General features: G+C 35.6%; 1 protein-coding gene across 3 annotated transcripts in view; it reads left to right on the top strand.

The window, feature by feature from the left end:
* Positions 1 to 19,365, top strand: part of LOC105261927 (uncharacterized) — a 122,112-nt gene that overhangs the window by 101,245 nt on the left and 1,502 nt on the right. For 2 of the 3 annotated variants that reach the window (XM_059120290.1, XM_059120298.1), the window contains exon 2: positions 16,094 to 16,161. In XM_059120290.1, the coding sequence (XP_058976273.1) occupies positions 16,128 to 16,161 (34 nt within the window). In that variant the 5' untranslated portion in view covers positions 16,094 to 16,127. Of the gene's footprint in view, positions 1 to 15,831; positions 16,025 to 16,093; positions 16,162 to 19,365 lie in introns of those variants that run through there. The other variant, XM_059120285.1, reaches the window with a different exon arrangement.

Here is a 19,365-nt window from a genome sequence, read left to right as displayed (position 1 = left end):
TTTCTCCTCTACGAGAAGAAGGCCTTCGTCTTCTCCTCTACGAGAAGAAGGCCTTCGTCTTCTCCTCTACGAGAAGAAGGCCTTCGTCTTCTCCTCTACGAGAAGAAGGCCTTCGTCTTCTCCTCTACGAGAAGAAGGCCTTCGTCTTCTCCTCTACGAGAAGAAGGCCTTCGTCTTCTCCTCTACGAGAAGAAGGCCTTCGTCTTCTCCTCTACGAGAAGAAGGCCTTCGTCTTCTCCTCTACGAGAAGAAGGCCTTCGTCTTCTCCTCTACGAGAAGAAGGCCTTCGGCTTCTCCTCTACGAGAAGAAGGCCTTCGTCTTCTCCTCCACGAGAAGAAGGCCTTCGGCTTCTCCTCTACGAGAAGAAGGCCTTCGTCTTCTCCTCCACGAGAAGAAGGCCTTCGGCTTCTCCTCTACGAGAAGAAGGCCTTCGTCTTCTCCTCTACGAGAAGAAGGCCTTCGGCTTCTCCTCTACGAGAAGAAGGCCTTCGGCTTCTCCTCTACGAGAAGAAGGCCTTCGGCTTCTCCTCTACGAGAAGAAGGACATAAGAACGAGAAGGACATATTTTTCTCCTCGTCCACAAGAGAACACCTTTTTCTCCTCCTTTTCCTTCTTTTGAAAAGGATCTTCTTTTCTCCTTGTGGTAAGATTTTCTTTCACTTTTCTCCTTTAGAGAGAAGAGGATCTTCATCTCTGTACTTATAATAAAAAAAATACTTCTTTTCTTAGGGGAGAAGAAGTTCTCTTCTTCTCTCTCATTGAGAATTGGACCCTCTTCCCTTCCATATAGTAAGATCTCTATTTTTCGCGAGAAGTAGAACTTCTTTTCCTTTCTTTCTGGCTTTTTCTTCGAAATAGCCTGTTTTCTGTAAGTCAAAGAATCTATGATTTTTTATGGGGAACTTCTGGTAGTCTATGAGATGAGGACTATGTTATCTCCTTTTTACGAGGAAAGGACTATCTGGTATTTTAAGCCACCTTCTGATCATCAATTGGAAAAATAGACCACCCCATTTTCATTTCCCTTTGTCTCCTTTGTACAGAACACCTCTGTAAAAGTTCCCTCTTTCGACGAGGTCATTGATGAGAATATCATATATTCGCTAAAATATATTTAAAAATACATTATCTATTCGAATAACTTTTTGTCCTACATAAGAACCCCTCCTTGTCAGTTACGAAAATTACAAAAGAGCCCTTTCTTCCTTTTCTTCCACTTTATCCCACTGTACTGCTATAAATCACAAAAAGGACAACCAAAATTTATATGAACGCACATTAAATACATCTTGGAGACAAGTATGAGATTTTTATGCATAATTGGTGGAACGTTTAGGGAACGTTTGCCCTCTACTCTGCCATGGGATGGTATAATATTAACATCATCAACATTGTTACAGTTTTCGGATGTGTCCTCATCATAGTCGCCTTCTCGGCTCATGTTGATGCCTGTGTGGTTGGTTGTCCCTCCTTCGTTGGTTTGACGACGATCGCCTGGCGTAGTTAACTTTGGCTGAAGTTATCACGATCAGCAATAAATCATCTTTTACAAACAACGCGTTACTGTCAACGATTTTACGCTTTACGCCACATATCCCTGATGATGATGACGTAGAGCCAGACAGGAGAAACTCTGCCGTCGATGATGTGTGGACGATTGGAACAAACTCTTTACGGGCAACATCGAACGCATTGCGTCCGAATGGCATTATTCACCCATGTTCGTATGCCAGAGGAGTTAAACAAACAAACGATTGGACAAACATAAAACATGACTTGATTGAAATGTTTCGTCGCTTCACCAAACTGGGGAGAGAGAGCCCAACAACACCACCTCGTCGTCGTCCTCGTCTCATTGCCATCACCATCGTCATCATTATTATCTGCTGTATGAGATCAGAAAACAACAGCTTCCAATTAATCCATGGTCAAAAGTTTGTCATGGTCGCCTATCTTCCAAGTGGCTCAACTGAACTATGGTTGATTGGCATGGTGCATTGGTTGTACTACCCCTGTTTCGATGTTGTATCCCTGCCTCTCTTGAGTGGGGAACGGGTCTGATTAATCCAAAACCTAAAAAAACACATTGACTCCAGAAAGGCGTATATGAAATCTACTGCCAATTTTATTTAATAAAACAGTTTATTTTTCTTATGCACATATTTTGAGTCCCCAACATTTTTTTTATCAGCATCACCAGTCATGCAGTTATCCCATGCACTGTAATCCGGCATAGGCATGAGAAGACGGCACAGTGGGGGATACAAAATAAGAATTTCATAGAATTTCTTTGTATGGAAAACTTAAAGTAGACTTTTTAACATATTTTTAAATTCCTTGGAAACCGTGCTCTCTATACCCTCCACCATAGTATGGAGGGTATATTAAGTTTGTTATTACGTTTTTAACACCTCGAAATATACATTTTAGATCCCATATGTATATATTCTTGATCAGTATAAAATTAAATGTCGATTTAACGGTGACCGTCCGTCTGTGGAAATCGCACTAGCTCCTGAAGAATTATAGTAGGTTGATAAAATTTTACTCAAATTTGCGTTTGCAAGACTTTTGGAATTGAAAATGGACTATATAAGTCCACACTTAGGTATTGGTATATATACAGGTTTGGTGAAAAAAATGCAACTCACTTCAGGCTTCCATTATTTCTAAGCCACTCGTCAGCCAGCTGTTAAAATTAATCCAATGACAGCTCATTATATTGTTTACAAGTGTAGAAAAGCATTTTGGTGAGAATTTTCCAGAAAAAAAGTTATTCGTGATGGAATTCAAGCGTAATAGTGTGATTTCTTTATATTTGGCAGGAAAACCACAAGTGGTTATCGTCAGAGCACTCCAGCATTTAAATGTGAATAAATCTTTTGTGTCTCGTGCTGTCGCTCGTTACTGTGATACTGGTAGCGTAGCCCGAGGTCAAGGAAGTGGACGGAAGAAATGGTTCGAAAAGTAATGAAGCGACTTGATCGAAACCCGCGTTGCAGTGGCCGAAAAATGGCTCGTAAGCTGAACATATCGCAATACTCCATTTCGGGGTAAAGCCATTGAAATTATAACAAGTTAAAAAGCAGTAAGTTCGGCCGGGCCGAACATTGAATACTCTCCACCATTTGAAAATTTTTTGGAAATTTTCAAAAAATTAAAAAATATACCGAATATAGCCCTTATTTATATTGGGGTCGACGTGGACCTACATAAGCCATTACCATATTGTAAACGGGTATATTGTAGCATCTTCAAAATACCGTTATATCGAAGCTATACGAAGACCTGGACCTGCATAGACAATTTTCTGTCACATGCTGTAGCATCCATTACGAACTTTAAAATACGACATCTCAAACAATTTCGGTCAAATTACCGAATATTGAGAGGTACCGTTATAGGGGGGGCTATACGAAGACGTGGACCTCCATAGACAATTTTATGTCCTAGGCTGTAGTATCCATTATGAACTTCAAATACCAAATTTGAAACAATTCCGGTGAATAATGTCGCTAAAATCATCATAATACCGAATACATGGAGGTACCATTACATGGGGGCAATATGAAAAAGTGAACCTACATGACCCATTTACGAACTTAACATGCCTACTGGCAAAATAAATATGTGTGCAAAATAGCCTTCTATTTCAATTTGATCGAGAGATAGCATGATTACAACAGACAGACGGACATCGCTAAATCGGCTTAGAATTTTAAGCTGATCAAGAATATATATATACTTTGTTGGGTCTGATATGAGTATTTCGAGGAGTTACAAATGGAATGACAAAATTAATATACCCTCCATATAATGGTGGAGAGTAAAAGTGCAAGAACTTACACCGAAAGAAAATAGACTCAAAAGAGTTAAAGAGTTGCTTCGCTTGACCGAAAGTGGTGAACTGCCGAATTTGGGGTTCTCCGATGAGAAAACATTCGTTGCCCAGCAGTTTGTAACAAACAAAATGATCGTGTTTACATGCCAAAGAGGTCAGCTGAAAATGTGCACCTTCGATTTGCCACCAGAACTCAAGCGCCGGCCATGGTGATGGTGTGGGCCGCCATAACAGCCGATGGTCGTTCTCCGCTCGTATTAATCGACCATGGCATCAAAATAAATGCCGAATATTATGGCGAAAATATTCTGGAGGGTGTATTAAAGCCTTGGGTACGCAAAAATTCCTTGGACATTCCAACAGGACTCAGCACCATCGCACTCAGCACGCGCTACCCAAGAGTGGTTACAAAATAAGGTTCCTCGCTTCATTTCCAACGCACAATGGCCACCAAAATCTCCGGATTCCAATCCGTTTGACTATTGTGTCTGTGGTAGCTTGGAAAGCAAGGTTGGCACTAAAAAAATACCAAAGTGTCGATCACCTCAAGCAAGCGCTTCGCCGGGAATGGGCCTAAATACCGCAGATCAGCGTGTGGTTTTATTGGCCGTTTGGAGACCATATTTCGTGCCAAAAGTGACCAATTCGAACAAATATAAATTTATTTTAAAATTTGATGCCATTTCCGACTTTTTTAGCTTTCATTCAATAAAATTTAAAAAAAATGTAAAAATGATGGCGTTTAACTTTGCTGCAGTTTTTTATCTCACCCTGTATATACTAAATTCTCCCAAGAACCAACATTTTAGAAGGATGAAGTCATACACTTCATTGCATTTCACTATAGCTTACCAAAGAAATAAATCTCCATTTCCATTATAGATTCGGAAAGTATTTGAATCATTGTTTCCAAAAAACCCGAAAATATTTCCTATTCCTTATCATTTTTTTCGGCCGGATTCATGGCATTTCTGTAAAATTTCGGTTTTTGATATCTTTTGGGACCTATATTCAAATACTTTTGTGAAATATTCTGAATTGCTACGATCCCATTTAAGGGAAGAATTGCGAAAAATACTCCTTTGAAGAATTTCTTGAGGTTTAAAATTGTCAACCAAAATATTCCCCGTTTTGTTATCACGAATATTGCTCAAGACACTATATACGTTTAAAGCAAGGATTAGATCTATTTAAGTTACTTTGCTTTGATGTAAACTTTCAGAGCGCGGATTTATTCCATTCTTTCTAGTTTAAGCCCTACTTTTATAATCTACTGGTAATTCCGTATAATTATTTTTTGTGTTGCACAGTGTTCTCAATCTTCAGAAGACTTACAATTCATTTGTCTGCAGCAGACGCAAAAATATAAATGGAATCCCCAAAAACCCCCCACTGTTTATTGAATATGTACGTCCGTCTTATTGCAAAAAAAAAGCGTGGTTTCGATTTTTTCCTTCGTTTTTTTTTTCTTCCATTTCATCCTTCGTCGTCTACTTCGACATATCGTTAATCTTGTGTTTATTGTACATATTTGTCTGAAATACTTATGGATGAGATATATTGGCGGTTTGACTGGACCTTTACCTTCCACGTCTTCATTTGTTTTGGTTTTTTTTTTCGTCGTCGTCGTTTCTCTGGGGGTTAATTATTCTTATCAGTGTTGATAATTAGTAACTCTGGCGAAAGAGGCCATCTCGCAAATAAGTAGCTTTGCAATTAACACTTCAAAGATCCCAGGCATCGCAACGAACGTGGGGATCCCCACACTGCGATAGAGGATGGCATAAACGCTTATCGTGACAGTTCATTAAATTTTTCATCTTTCGCGTAAGTTCGTAACAATATTATTATTATTATTTGCTAAGGGGGAAATTTTTGGTGAGATTTAAAATTTTTGGAGGATGAATGATTTATGGCTTTTCTGTTGGAAAAGGCAAATGAACTCGAATGGGAAATACAAAAAGGAGAAAAACAATTTTTTTTCTTTTAACTGCAAAATTTTAAGAATGTGTGAGAAAATAATAAACCGATCCGGAAAATCCAAAATAATTAAAGTCATTTTCACTGATTCAAACTTGAGAAAAAAAATTAAAAAACTTTCAGTATCTATAATAATTATGGGAAAGCCGGCCGGGCCAAACCATCATGTTTATCAAAACAAAGTTAACTAATAACAAGTTAAAAAGCAGTAAGTTCGGCCGGGTCGAACTTTGAATACCCTCCACCATTTGGAACGAATTTCAAAATTTTCAAAAAATAAAATTCTTAAAAAATTCTGTTGAAATCTTAAAAATACTGAATATAGACGTTATATTTGGGTCTATACGACGTGGACCTACATAGGCATTGTTTGTCATAAACCATTACCATATTAAAACTGAAACTTGAAATAAACGGTGAATAGTGTAGCTAAAATCATCAAAATATCGTATATAGGGAAGTACCGTTATATCGGAGCTGTGCGAAGTCCTGGACCACCATAGACAATTTTCTGTCACAGGCTGTAGCATCCATTACGAACTTCAAATACGACACCTCAAACAATTTCGGTGAGTATTGTACATAAAATCGTCAAAATACCGAGTATAGGGAGTTACTGATATATGGGGGCTATACGAAGACGTGGACCTGCACAGACAATATTCTGTCTTAGGCTGTAGTATCCATTGCGAACTTCAAATACCAAATTTGAAACATATATAAAAGAATATATATACTTTGATAAAGAATTGTTGGGTCTGACATGAGTAATTCGAGGAGTTACAAACGGAATGACAAAGTTAATATACGCTCCATAGTATGGTGGAGGGTATAAAAAGTGTAAAAAAATGTCACACTAGAAGAAATCATACCTGTAACTAATTGTGGCAGAAATCTTCAAAATACCGAAAATCTGGAGGTATTTTTATATTGGACCAATATAGCCATTTTCAATACCAATCAGAATGCATATAATATAAAACATTATGCCAAATTTCAAAGCTATGATAATGTAATGTGGACTTCCGAAAAATTCGCTCTATATTCCTCAAAGAGCGAAAGAGTGACTACTCATTTTCTCTCTTCCCGGCGAAGCGCTTACTTGAGGTGATCGACATTTTGGTATTTTTTAGTGGTAACCTTGCTTTCCAAAATACACCAGACACAATAGTCCAACGGATTGGTATCCGGAGATTTTGGTGGCCATTGTGCGCTGGAAATGAAGCGAGGAACCTCATTTTGTAATCATTCTTGGGTGGCGCGTGCTGAGTGTGATGGTGCTGTTGGAATGTCCAAGGTCTGCGGCCAAAATGTTTGCGTGCTCAAGGCATAATACACCCTCCAGAATATTTTCGAGATCATATTCGGTATTTATTCTGATGCCACGATCGTTATGGCGGCCCAAACTATCATCATGGCCGGCGCTTGAGTTCTGGTGACCAACCGAAGGTGCACATTTTCAGCTGACCTCTGTGGCAAGTAATCACGGTCATTTTGTTTTTTTACAAACTGCAGGACAACGAATGGAATCGGAGAAAACCAAATTCGGCAGTTCACCACTTACGGCCAAACGAAGCAACTTTTTAGCTCTTTTGAGTCTATTTTATTTCTGTTGCGGTGTAAGTTCCTGCACTTTTTGGAATTTCAATGGAGCTACTCCGAGCTCATTTTTCAATATTTGCCGAATGGAATATTGCTATATGTTCACGTCACGAGACATTTTTCCGGTTTCGAGCAAGTCGTTTCTTTACTTTTCAAACCATTTCTGCTAATGTTGCTGTTTTTTTTTCGTCCACTTCCTTGACGTCGGGCCACGCTACCAGTATCACGGTAACGAGCGATGGTACGAGACACAAAAGATTTATTTGTGGTTTTCCAGCCAAATATAAAGAAATCACACTATCACGCTTGAATTCCATCACGAATAACTTTTTTCTGGAAAATTTGCACCAAAATGCTTTTGAAAGCTTGTAAACAATATAATGAGCTGTCACCGCAATAATTTTAACAGCTGTCGGACAAGTGGCTTAGAAATGACAGTAGTCTGAAGACGGTTGCAGTTTACTCATCTCACCCTGTATATCTTGAGGGATTCTGTCATTCTAGTAAAAAGGGATTCAGATTTACAATAAGTCTATAGCCTTCGCTTACTTCTTAAACTTTGTAATATGTTGGCAGTTATTTTTATGAATGTATTTTCAAATTTTTTTTAGAAATAAATTCCAACTAATTTTTTAATTTCACATTCGAGCTACCGCCGACCCCTACTTCCAAAAAAAAGGTACTGCTACAATTCGTTAACAACAAAAGTTCATGTTCATTTAATGGCAAATTTTTGTGTGCGGTTCATTATTTCTGTTAATGAAGTTGTTATCTGCGGCGCAGGATCAACACATTTGAACAATTTTACCATTAACAGTTAAAAGGACTTCAAATGCGAGAGAGTGAGAGAAAACTCCTACCAAATGGTAACAATCATTTGCCCCCTGGCAGGACACTGGCGCGAATGATAAATTCTGATAAATTGATTTTGACCACGTTAATTAATTAAAAACCATGTCCACCTTGACAATATGGCGGATGCGAACCAAAAGCCAGCGAAAAAATTTAAATAACCCGAGAATAAACAGAAAAAATGTAATGCAACTGTTCCGGCTGGGGTTCATACGTTTCGTGCCCCCTACCAAAATGAGAAACAACTGCCCTGCTGATGACGATTATAAATGACCAATGGCGCACTTAAATGAAACAAAACCGCGAAAATGGCAACAACAAAAATAGTTATTCCCTCCTAAACCTCTGGGCTACTGGAATGGTATTGTAAGACGCGAAGATTAAGCGATGTTGTGTCACAATTATGAAATGTCGGCTGCAGAGTATGGTATGGTGTACTTTTTTTCTTTGGAAAAAATAATTGAATAAAATTTATTTTCGCAAATGGCAGAAAGGGCTGGAAAAGGTGTCGTTTACTGCTGAAATTAATTAATCTTCACTTAACTTTTATTTCGATTCATTAAGGTATGAAAAGTGTCGCATTATGCCAGAACAAATGAAAGGAGAGAGGGAGCAAAAAAATAAGGAACTGCATGCTACAGAGTCCTATCGTGTCACCGCAGAGAATAACATCACCTAATAAGATCCCCTAAGGCGCGTAACATGACATTGATAGGTGTGAAAATTAAGGTGTATTTTTATTGTTAATTGTCGTGACGGAATATGAGCAGATAATTTTGAAATGCAATAAATGGAAAATTGTTGTCCAAAAAAATTACAAACGATTTAAAAATAATGGCGTTTGACTTTGTTGCAGTTTTTACCTCACCCTGTACAAAATTGTAAACACTTATTTCTGACCAGTATTCGATATCTGGTACCAAAGATTATTGTTTTGGAGTGCATATTACGCATGTGAGGGACATTTGATACACAATAAATCTGATATTAGATAAAGATATAAATGGAAGCTATATGCAAATCTTAGCCGATTTCGATGAAATTTGGCATAGGTATTTCTGAGCTCTATAAGATATCTGGTACTAATCGGATGAAACATATATATGGGAGCTATAGCTGTATCTGAACCGATTTTCTTCAACTTTGCTGTACTTGCTCCTAGACTGAATTCGGTCGGATGTGCCAAAAGTCTTTTAAACTGTTAACCCGAAATCGGTTGAAGATATGTATGGAATCCATACCTAAGTTTGAATCGATTCTCAACAATTTCAATAGGGTTCGTTCGTGTACCAAACAAAATTGTTTAGAAAATTTCATGTCAATCGGATAATAAATGCGACCTGGATTTTGTTCACAAAAATACATGGACAGACGGACGGACTGATATGAATAAATCGAATCAGAAAGTGATTCTACAAAGATCCTCAAAAGTAACTATAGGTCCCTCTCGGTTTCTTCTCCATTTTACAAACAACTCTGTGGTGTATGGTATAAATATCGAATATAGGGAGTTACTATTATTTGGGGGTCTAGACGAAGACGCGAACCTGCATAGGCAACTTGCTGTCACAGGCTGTAGTACCCATTACGAAGTTCAAATACAAAATTTGAAACAGATCCGGTGAATAATGTCGTTAAAATCATAAAACTACCGAATATATGAAGGTATAGTTATATGGGGGCTACATTTTCAATACCAATAGTCCAGAAGATGAAACACACATTTGAGTAAAATATTATCAGCCTACTTCAATTTTCGGAAGCTAAAGTGATTTCCACAGACCGACAGACAGTCGGACGGCCATTGTAAAATCGATATAAAATTTTATGCTGATAAAAATATATGTACTTTGTGGGGTCTAAAATGTATATTTCAAGGTGTTACCAATGCAATGACAAACTTAATATACCCTTCATAATATGATATAAAGAGGCGTAACTTCTACTTCATAAATTTTGGCTACCTCCGGTTGTAAACTTTCAAGCCCCCGATAAATAAGTCTCATATTTTAGCTTTGCTTTCATGTTGTTGTTTTCTGTTAAAAATTTGATTGCTTCTGGTGGGGAGGTGGTGGGTGTTGCCATGAGGAGTGGATCGGCTTAGTCCATCTTGAAAATCTATATAATCTCCTTAGAGGGTATATTTAATTTAATACGACCAAAATATGCCTTTTCGAAATAACGGTTTTAGAGTCTAGATTTATTTGTACAAAATCCATTTTAGGACATACGAAATCTATCTATCGATGTCCATCCATCCGCCTGTGGAAGCCACAATAGACCTCGCATTGATAAAGAAAAAATAGCACAGACATTAATATTATACCTTGAATGTATGTATGAATGGGTATTTCCAACAAAATCAGCTATAAATCGATACTTTGCGTTTTTTCGAAGGTGTATTTGCTACTCGCAAACAATATTCCATGCAGGCTAATTTTTGGTGTAATCTTCATATGACATTACCTCTTGATTTTAGGCATTTCGAAGTTTTCGGTTCTATTTTCAACTGTAATTTTATATTTTTGATACGGTCAAAACGTGCCTAGTGGAAATAACGGTTTTAGACGCCAGGTATCTTTGGACCAAATCCGTTTTAGGATATTTGGAGTCGATCTAGCGATGTCCGTCCTTCCGTCCGTCTGTCTGTCTGGCTGGGGTGAACGATAACACTCGAAGGGAGTATCCGATTTGGTCCAAACTTGGTACATCGTAATATTTTTGTCAAACTTAGATCGAGTTCGGAGATGGGCAATATCGGCCCACTCCCTCTGGTACCTCCCCCAAAAAGGTCGAAATTTTCAAAAAATATATTTTTTGCACAGAAAGAGAAACGATAATCCGATTTTGCTCCAACTATGCAAATCCTATGTCAGGTGTGAAAATGGACAATATCAGTGCCCTCCATCAAGTACCTCCCCCACAAACGGTCACAATTTTGAATAATTACAACTCTCATAAAATGTGATGTAAGAGTCCGATTGTCTTCAAATTTCACACATCCCAATATTTTTTATCAACCCAAGGTCTGGTGTTAAGATGGAATATATCGATCAACTTCTTTTGGTACCTCCTCCACAAATGGTCGAAATTTGAATATCCATGAAGCTCATATAAAAGGAAATCAACATTCCAGACATGGTACATCTCAATATTTCCATCAACACAAGATTTGTTATAAAGGTCGTAAAAATCGGACCATTTCTTTTGCTACCTGCTCCACATAGGGTTCAAGATTTTGGAAAACAAAACGCTTAAAAAAATCGAAATAAGCATCCAACTCTCTACAAAATTTCACTCATACAAACATTTTTGCTAACACAAGATCTGTTGTGAAAATGCTACATATCTGCGAACCTCTTCTGTTACCTTACCCACAAAGGGACACAATTTCCAATATTTTTATCTGTCATAAATTGCGAAACAACTCAGCGATTTTATATCTATATATGTCTTTCAACCAGAATCCTGAGATGAAAACGGAATTTAAGATTTCCCATTAATCGGTTATAAATGTTCGATTTTCTTATATAGTTATAATAATATTTATATCATATTTAATTATATTGACCCATACTTTCAAAACCCACTCCATTGAGGGTCAAGAGTTTGAAAATTCATAACAGAAGTCAATATATTTTAAAATAATTGAGCATTGGCTGAGGGTATACATCTGTCGGCAAAACCGGCCGATACCTTTTTACTTGTTTAAAAAATTATTAAAATAAGTATGGTTTTCATATAACGAATCTTAAAATTTTGAAGGATTTATAGGATAGCCCTAATCATAAGTTAAGTTCCGCATGGTGGAACTAAAACCATTTCTCTTCAAACAAATTAGTTCTATAAAAAATGTAGATTCTAAAATGTGGTTAAATTCCACAAGGACATACCTTTTTTAAAAAAAAATTCCTTTAATATAAAGTTTAGAAACCAAAAAAACAATCTGACCGGAAATTTACTGAAACATCTTAAAATAGAAACTAGTGTGTTATGGTTGATGTATTTTACCCACAACCCAGCAAACAATGTGAACATAACGTAATGTTTATTATTTACATGCTACCGCCAACAGCAAATATTTATTGCAACATAACAAACATTTACTTATGCTCCTAAGGAAATAAAAAACGAAACCTATTTCGGAACACCAGAAGAAAAATAAGAACATAATTAAACTATTTTATCAGAAAATTGTTATCATCCATGGAGTACTTGCCGCCATGTAATAGAACCATGATGTCGATGATGTCTCGCCGCGCTGGCAAATATTAACATGGACACAAAGGCATTACAGCTGTTCTTCCACTTACTTCTATCTCTATGCAGGAGCCCAAGATGACTTTGGCTAAGCCCCGAACAAACTAACATTGAAATTCCTCAATTTACGAATGGACATATTGTTATCTAAAACCATGTTGCACCAACGTTCATTCATTCACTCATTCGTTCGTATTTGTTTGGTATTCGAATGTAGCAAACAAATGGAAGAAGAGCTAAGACGATGTGGTCCCTGTTAATAATGGTTATGTTTTATTGTTGCCAGAGCGGAGCAGTAATTCCGATAACACTCGCAAACCACCTGCTACACAAATAAAAAAGAAGCGATGGAATATCCTTAAGGTGTTCTCTTCTCAACACACCGCGTGTGTATCACCACACTAAAGTGTGGTGGTGTTGACGACATTGCTCCTAGTTGTTGTCTCGATACGGTTGCTGTTTCATTAATTCAGTTTTGTTTTTGTTGTTGCGCCTGCGGTTTTTTGTCCTGTCAGCCAATGAAAAATGTGTCAAATTTCGACTGCACCATAATAAATCGCCAAAAAAAAGCGAGGCAGCAACCCATCGAAATACTTTTCTGGGGAAGGGGTAGCCTCATAAGAATGAGTGAAGAAATTTATTAAGTGGCAACATTAGATGACAATATATTCATGTATTGTCATTGGTAATTGGATAGCTGGAGGACAAAATGACTTGATTAAGGTGACTTTTATGTTAGATTGCGATTCTTTGGCGAAGCTACTTTTGAGCCACATTAGAGAGGTCACCACGAGAACACATAAAGTGTGGTTAAACAAAAATATATTAAGTGGCAATAACACATATGTTTTGCAAGATAAAATAACACATGTGTTGACTTTATATGGTGTTTAGTTTGATATGGATCATAAAACGAAAAAGAGCATTTGTTAAGGTTCACCGACTTGTACGCTGATGCAATTGAACAGATATATTAAAAACTAATAAAAACAAGGCCGAACTTTTAATACCCTCCACAATTTGGTACAAATTTGGTAATTTTCAAAAAAAAAAAATAAAATCCGTTAAAAATTCTATCAAAATCTTAAAAATACCGAATGTAGCCGTATATCAGGGTCTATACGACGACGTGGACCTGCATAGGCAATATTTGCAAAAAGCTATTACAATATGCAAATGCGCAACTTAAAAACCAGTAAAGAAAGTCTTAAAGTCGGGCGGGGCCGACTTTATGATACCCTACACCACTTTGCTAATTTAGTAGAGCTCCGTATATCTACTAAACGTTTTTATGGGAGAATTTAGTCATACACGCTATGATTATAATTATAATTTAAAGTTCAAAGGACTAAATATGCCGAAGCCTTTGTACCTTTTAAATTCGGACTTGTATTGCCCATTTGGTGCACAATTAATTTGAAATCGGATAAAAATATATATGGGAGCTATATCCAAATCGGAACCGATCTCGATAAAATTTGGCAAAGATATTTCTGGGCTGTATTTGATATATTTACCTGAATATCGATGTTACGTAGTGCATATTACGGCTGTGGGTAACAAATACAACAACAGTGTTGCGCCTGTGGATGAACAGTGTATATGGGAGCTATAGCTATATCTGAACCGATTTTCAAATTTGATATATCCAAATCTGAACCGATCTCGATAAAATTTAGCAAACGTATTTCTGAGCTGTATTTGATAGATTTCCCCAAATATTATTGTTACAGAGAGCATATTACGGCTGCGGAGGACAAAAATAACAAATCGGATGAACAATATATATAGGAGCTATAGCTATATCTGAACCGATTTCGATCAAATTTAGCATACTTATTTTCAGGCCTAATTTGGTTGTATGAGCAAAATTCCATACTATTCGGGCTGATATTACACGTTTGGTGCACAATAAAAGGCAAATCGGACGAAGATATATATGAGAGCTATATCTAAATTTTGTCCGATTATTTCCAATTTCAATAGGGTTCGTCCTTGGGCCAAACAAATGATTTGTGCAAAATTTCATCTGGATCGGGTAATAAATGCGACCTGTACTTTGTTTACAAAAATACATGGACAGACGGACAGACGGACGGACGGACATGCATAAATCGACTCAGAATGTGATTCTATCCTGATCATCAAAAGGAACTATGGGTCTATCTCGTTTCCTATTACCTGTTATAAACAAATGCACAAAGACATAATACCCTGACCACCTTGTGGTGTAGGGTATAAATATGACAAAAATTATCAAAACACCGACAATCAGAAGGTACTGTTATATTATGAAAATATTCAAAAGTTAGGAAGAAGCTGGATCTGTCCCCTCTATTTCTGTTACTTTGCGATGTAAACTTTCAACATGCCGATGCACGTGTCTGCTTCTCTTAGCTCTACTTTCATAATCTACTCGATGTTCCCCGTAATTATTTTTTGCATTGCACAATAATTATTGTCGTTGAAATAGCTTAGAAGGCAGAAAAGTAACATTTTCTGCAGAGAGGTGTTGTGCTCCACAACCGGTTATCATAATAACATTTTTACATTCCCACAGGTTCTGGAACACAGTATTTATTGAATATAGCAATTAAAGCTTTGAATTCGATTAATAGGGGTTTTCAAGGTATGAAATTTCACTCGTGTATAACCATTAACTTTTTATTCATTTTTTAATGATAACAATGTAAAGCTGGAGCACGTGAATCGAATCGAAATACCGCTTTGTTGATGATATGCCTAAGTGTTCCATATGCAATTTGCATGATATCAGAAAGACGCATTGACAAGTTTGCATGTGCAATTATTAAAAAATTGGTTCATATTTGTGATTTGTGTTGTAAATTAGAGTATTCATGCCAAAAGTGACCAATTCGAACAAATCTAGACTTATTTTAAAATTTGATACTATTTCCGACATGTTTTGCTTTCATCCAATAAAATTAAAAAAATGAAAAAAATTATGGCATTTGACTTTGTTGTAGCTTAAGTTTGAATCACCAAAAAATATGAATTCTGATTTTCGAAATGTATTTTTTAAATAAATCTTTTTATTTACAACTTTTAAACTGGGTATCTCAAAATCTAGCCTCAATATGGAAAGTCTCACCAAAAGATCAAAAGAACATACTGATGCTCTCTTGTATCAATCAGATCCCCAATTTTGCATCTGGAACACTTGAGCACAACGTCAACTATTTATAAAGTTTATATTGTATTATTACCGGCTTGCCTGTTTTCAACAACCCGTATAAATAAATTCATATAAATAATATTTTGTTCTGAGTTCAATCGCTTAGTCTTTTCAAAGTTTACCATCGACACGTTTAGTTTGATGCGAAAATTTCATTTAGATTTAGTTTTGCTTGAAAAGCTGAAGTACTCTGTGCCACCTGCTCTATTGAGAATAAACAGAAAGTTCTCCAAATGAATAAATAATAAAAATAAATAAAATAACTATTTTTATAAAAAGCAAACAAAGAAGGTTGTACATTCGACTTGACTGATCTCAAATTTCAAATTGAAATAAATATATATTTTTTTTAATTTTCAGAATTTTGTACTACTACTCAAACTATCAGCGGAAAATGTCTTGTGAAGAATTTCGTTCTATTTTGCCAGGTATGTATTTTGAGTTCATGTACTAGCAAGTAAGATAATTAGATCGGATATTTTATACTCTACATGAATAGGAAATTTTATATTATATCAAAATCGGTTAAAGAATTGCCTAAAGAAGTTAAAATACCTAAAATGTGGATGATTGTGATTAGAAGGCCTTCCTTTAGAAGTTCTCTTCTATCAACAATAAATAACAGAAGTTATTTTCAACAAATCCTTTAGAAAAGACAAAGTCTATTTTTAGTGAAGTTAGAAGACCTAATTGTGCTCCTTCAGAAATTTCAGAGAGGTCTTTTTTTAAAAGAACTGAAGGTATGTTTGGGCAAGAGCAAAATTATAGTTACAGATTTAATTTTAAAGATTTCAGTAGAATTAGAGGGGAACAGAGAATGTTCTTTTAGTAAAGATCGGGAGACCTTCTTTTGGTCTCCTGAAAGGCTAAATTTTCCGAGACCTAATGATATTTTTAGAGAAGTCAAGAACATTTTCTTACAAAAGGCAAAAAAGCATTTTAGAGAAAGCAGGATTTTTTTTTGGAAAGAAGATCCGAAAAAGTTGTGCTAAAATGATAGATATGTCATTTTCTTCAAATCTTTTTTTAAGAAAATGAGAAGATCTTTTTTTTTTTTTTTTGTTGATGAACAAAAGATCTGATGATTTCATTATATTCAACGAAAAACGAGAATAACATATTTTTATAAGATGACTTATTTTCTTGCTTTTACGAAGATAAAAGAAGATCCGGAAACATTCCTTCAGAATAGTCTGAAATACTTTCGGAAAAAAAATCTGCAAACATAAAAGAGGAAAGGAAAATCTTATAGAGAAGTTCGAAAATATCTTGTTTTGGAAGAACATATTGGTTTTTATTTCGAATGCATCAATAGGTCATCCTTATTTTTTCTTGTAGAAGGACAAGGTATTATTTTCAAAGAAGAGTCAGGATGGTCTTCATTTGGGAATGACTAGATTAGCATCTGGTAGAAGATGTAAGAACAAAAGGATTATATTCGAGATGGTCTAGAAACGAAGGAAGCAGAGAGAGGACGTAAAAGAAAGGAAGCAGAGAAAAGGAAGAAAAGAAGTCTTATTTTTGAGAAAACGTCCCTTAATTATGGAAAAAAAATTTCTTAAGAAGCAGTTTAAAACGAATTATTTTTGGGAAGAATTAGAATAGATTTATCTTTAAGAACAAATGCCTCTGTGAAAGCCATCTTCTGAAAATATACAAGAGCTTAGTAACAAGCGACTGATTTATCCACGCCCAGGCAAAACAACTGAAGCTAGGATCTTGAAATTTTACATGTAGGCCAATGTTAGAGATACGGCTGGGCTTTTGGAAATTCTAACTATAAGTGTACTAAAAGGTACAGAAAATTAAATAAATTTTATTGGTACAACGGAGCTAGAATTCTGAAATATAAAATTAGGGTCGCTGATGGGATGAAGGATTTATGTACTAATGTTTTTATACCCTCCACCCTAGTATGGAGGGTATATTAAGTTTGTCATTCCGTTTGTAACACCTCGAAAAATACATTTTAGACCCCATAAAGTATAGATACTCTTGATCAGCATAAAATTCTATATCGATTTAGATTTCCGTCCGTCTATCCATCTGTGGAAATCACTATAGCTTCCGAACGAATTGAAGTAGATTGATAAAACTTTACTCATATGTATATCATGTCTGCAGGACTTTTCATATTCAAAATGGGCCATGTAGGTCAACGTTTTGGTATGGCCCCCATATAACGGTACTCGGTATTTTGATGATTTTAGCGACATTATTCACCGGAATTGTTTCAAATTTGATATTTGAAGTTCGTAATGGATGCTACAGCCTATGACAGAAAATTGTCTGCAGGTCCACGTTTTGGTATAGCCCCATATTCGGTATTTTGATGATTTTAGCTACCTTAATTAACCGATAGACCATTTAAGATTTTAACAGAATTTTCAACGGATTCTATTTTTTTTTTTTTTTTTTTTGAAAATTCGTTCCAAATGGTGAATGATATTCAAAGTTCGGGTAGGGCGAACTTACAGTTTTTTTTTTTTTTTTTTTTTTTTTTTTTTTTTTTTGAATATGGAGTCGAATTTTTCAAATCCTACTTTAACGTATACGAGAAGTACTAAATGGTACTAAATTTGATTTAGAGTGTGGGAAAAAAGGTAGAATTGTTAATATTTGTATGGGGATCACTGTACCTGTGCTTTAGATAAGAAGGTGGAAATTCGTAAATTAACATGTACGAAAAGTACTAAATGGTACTACATGTGAATTCCACGGTTATATTTTTAAAAATATTTTAAATTTATATTTAAAAATATTTTAGAAAATAATGAATATATTTCGAATGAATATTTTAAGAAAACCACGATTTTAGAGAAAAAAACAAGAGAATATATTTAAAAAAATTATTTTTTAAGGAACAAAATTCGATATTGGGTAAAGGAAAGTAGCTGGAACCCCGTAATAAGATATTGAGCTCTATGTTAATTATGGAGAATTCTCTGGAAATTATGAAGATATGTTTTTGAATGATTGCTATAATTGTTTAAAAAGTACTTAGTGGTACTACATTTGTTTATTGAGTATAGAGCTGGAATTGATATTGAGGTCTCTGTTAGTATTTAGTATTGAAATCTGATGGTGGCTTTGCAAATGCGTTCTGTAATTTTTCGAAAAGTACTAAGTGGTACTAATTTTGGATCACTGTTGCTGTCTAGGATGGATGTTACTAAATTTGGCATTGGTTGATGATATGGAAACGTTGAAAAAGTTTTGGATGGAAAAATTGGATGTAGGTCCATTGTTTAATGGTTTTACTAATATCCTCCTCGTTAACTTCAAAATTAAGGATTTGTAAGCCTTTTTGGTGGAAAAGGCAAATATTTTCCTATTATTCTTTCCGAAAAAAGAAAATACTCGAATAATATATAAAGCTTTGAAAGCCGAACAATTTTGATCGATGTATGAAGTTGTGAATATTTTTTTTTTGAAATTGAACCACCAGAACTGTTGGAAAGAACCTAAAATTTTAAGGTGGATTTTTCGCTGGCGAAGTAGTGGGCAGTAGCATAAAATATTTAAAAAATCGCGTTTATATTAGAGTTTTTCTTCTTTATTTTTGGCATTTAAAAAAATCACCTTTTATATTTTTTCAAAAATATTTAAAGTACAAAAATAGTTATGTTCGT

Source organism: Musca domestica, unplaced genomic scaffold (assembly GCF_030504385.1).
Source record: "Musca domestica strain aabys unplaced genomic scaffold, Musca_domestica.polishedcontigs.V.1.1 1, whole genome shotgun sequence".
NCBI lineage: Eukaryota > Metazoa > Arthropoda > Insecta > Diptera > Muscidae > Musca > Musca domestica.
The sequence above is the reverse complement of the archived record's forward strand: the minus strand, read 5'-3'. Positions and strand labels throughout refer to the sequence as shown.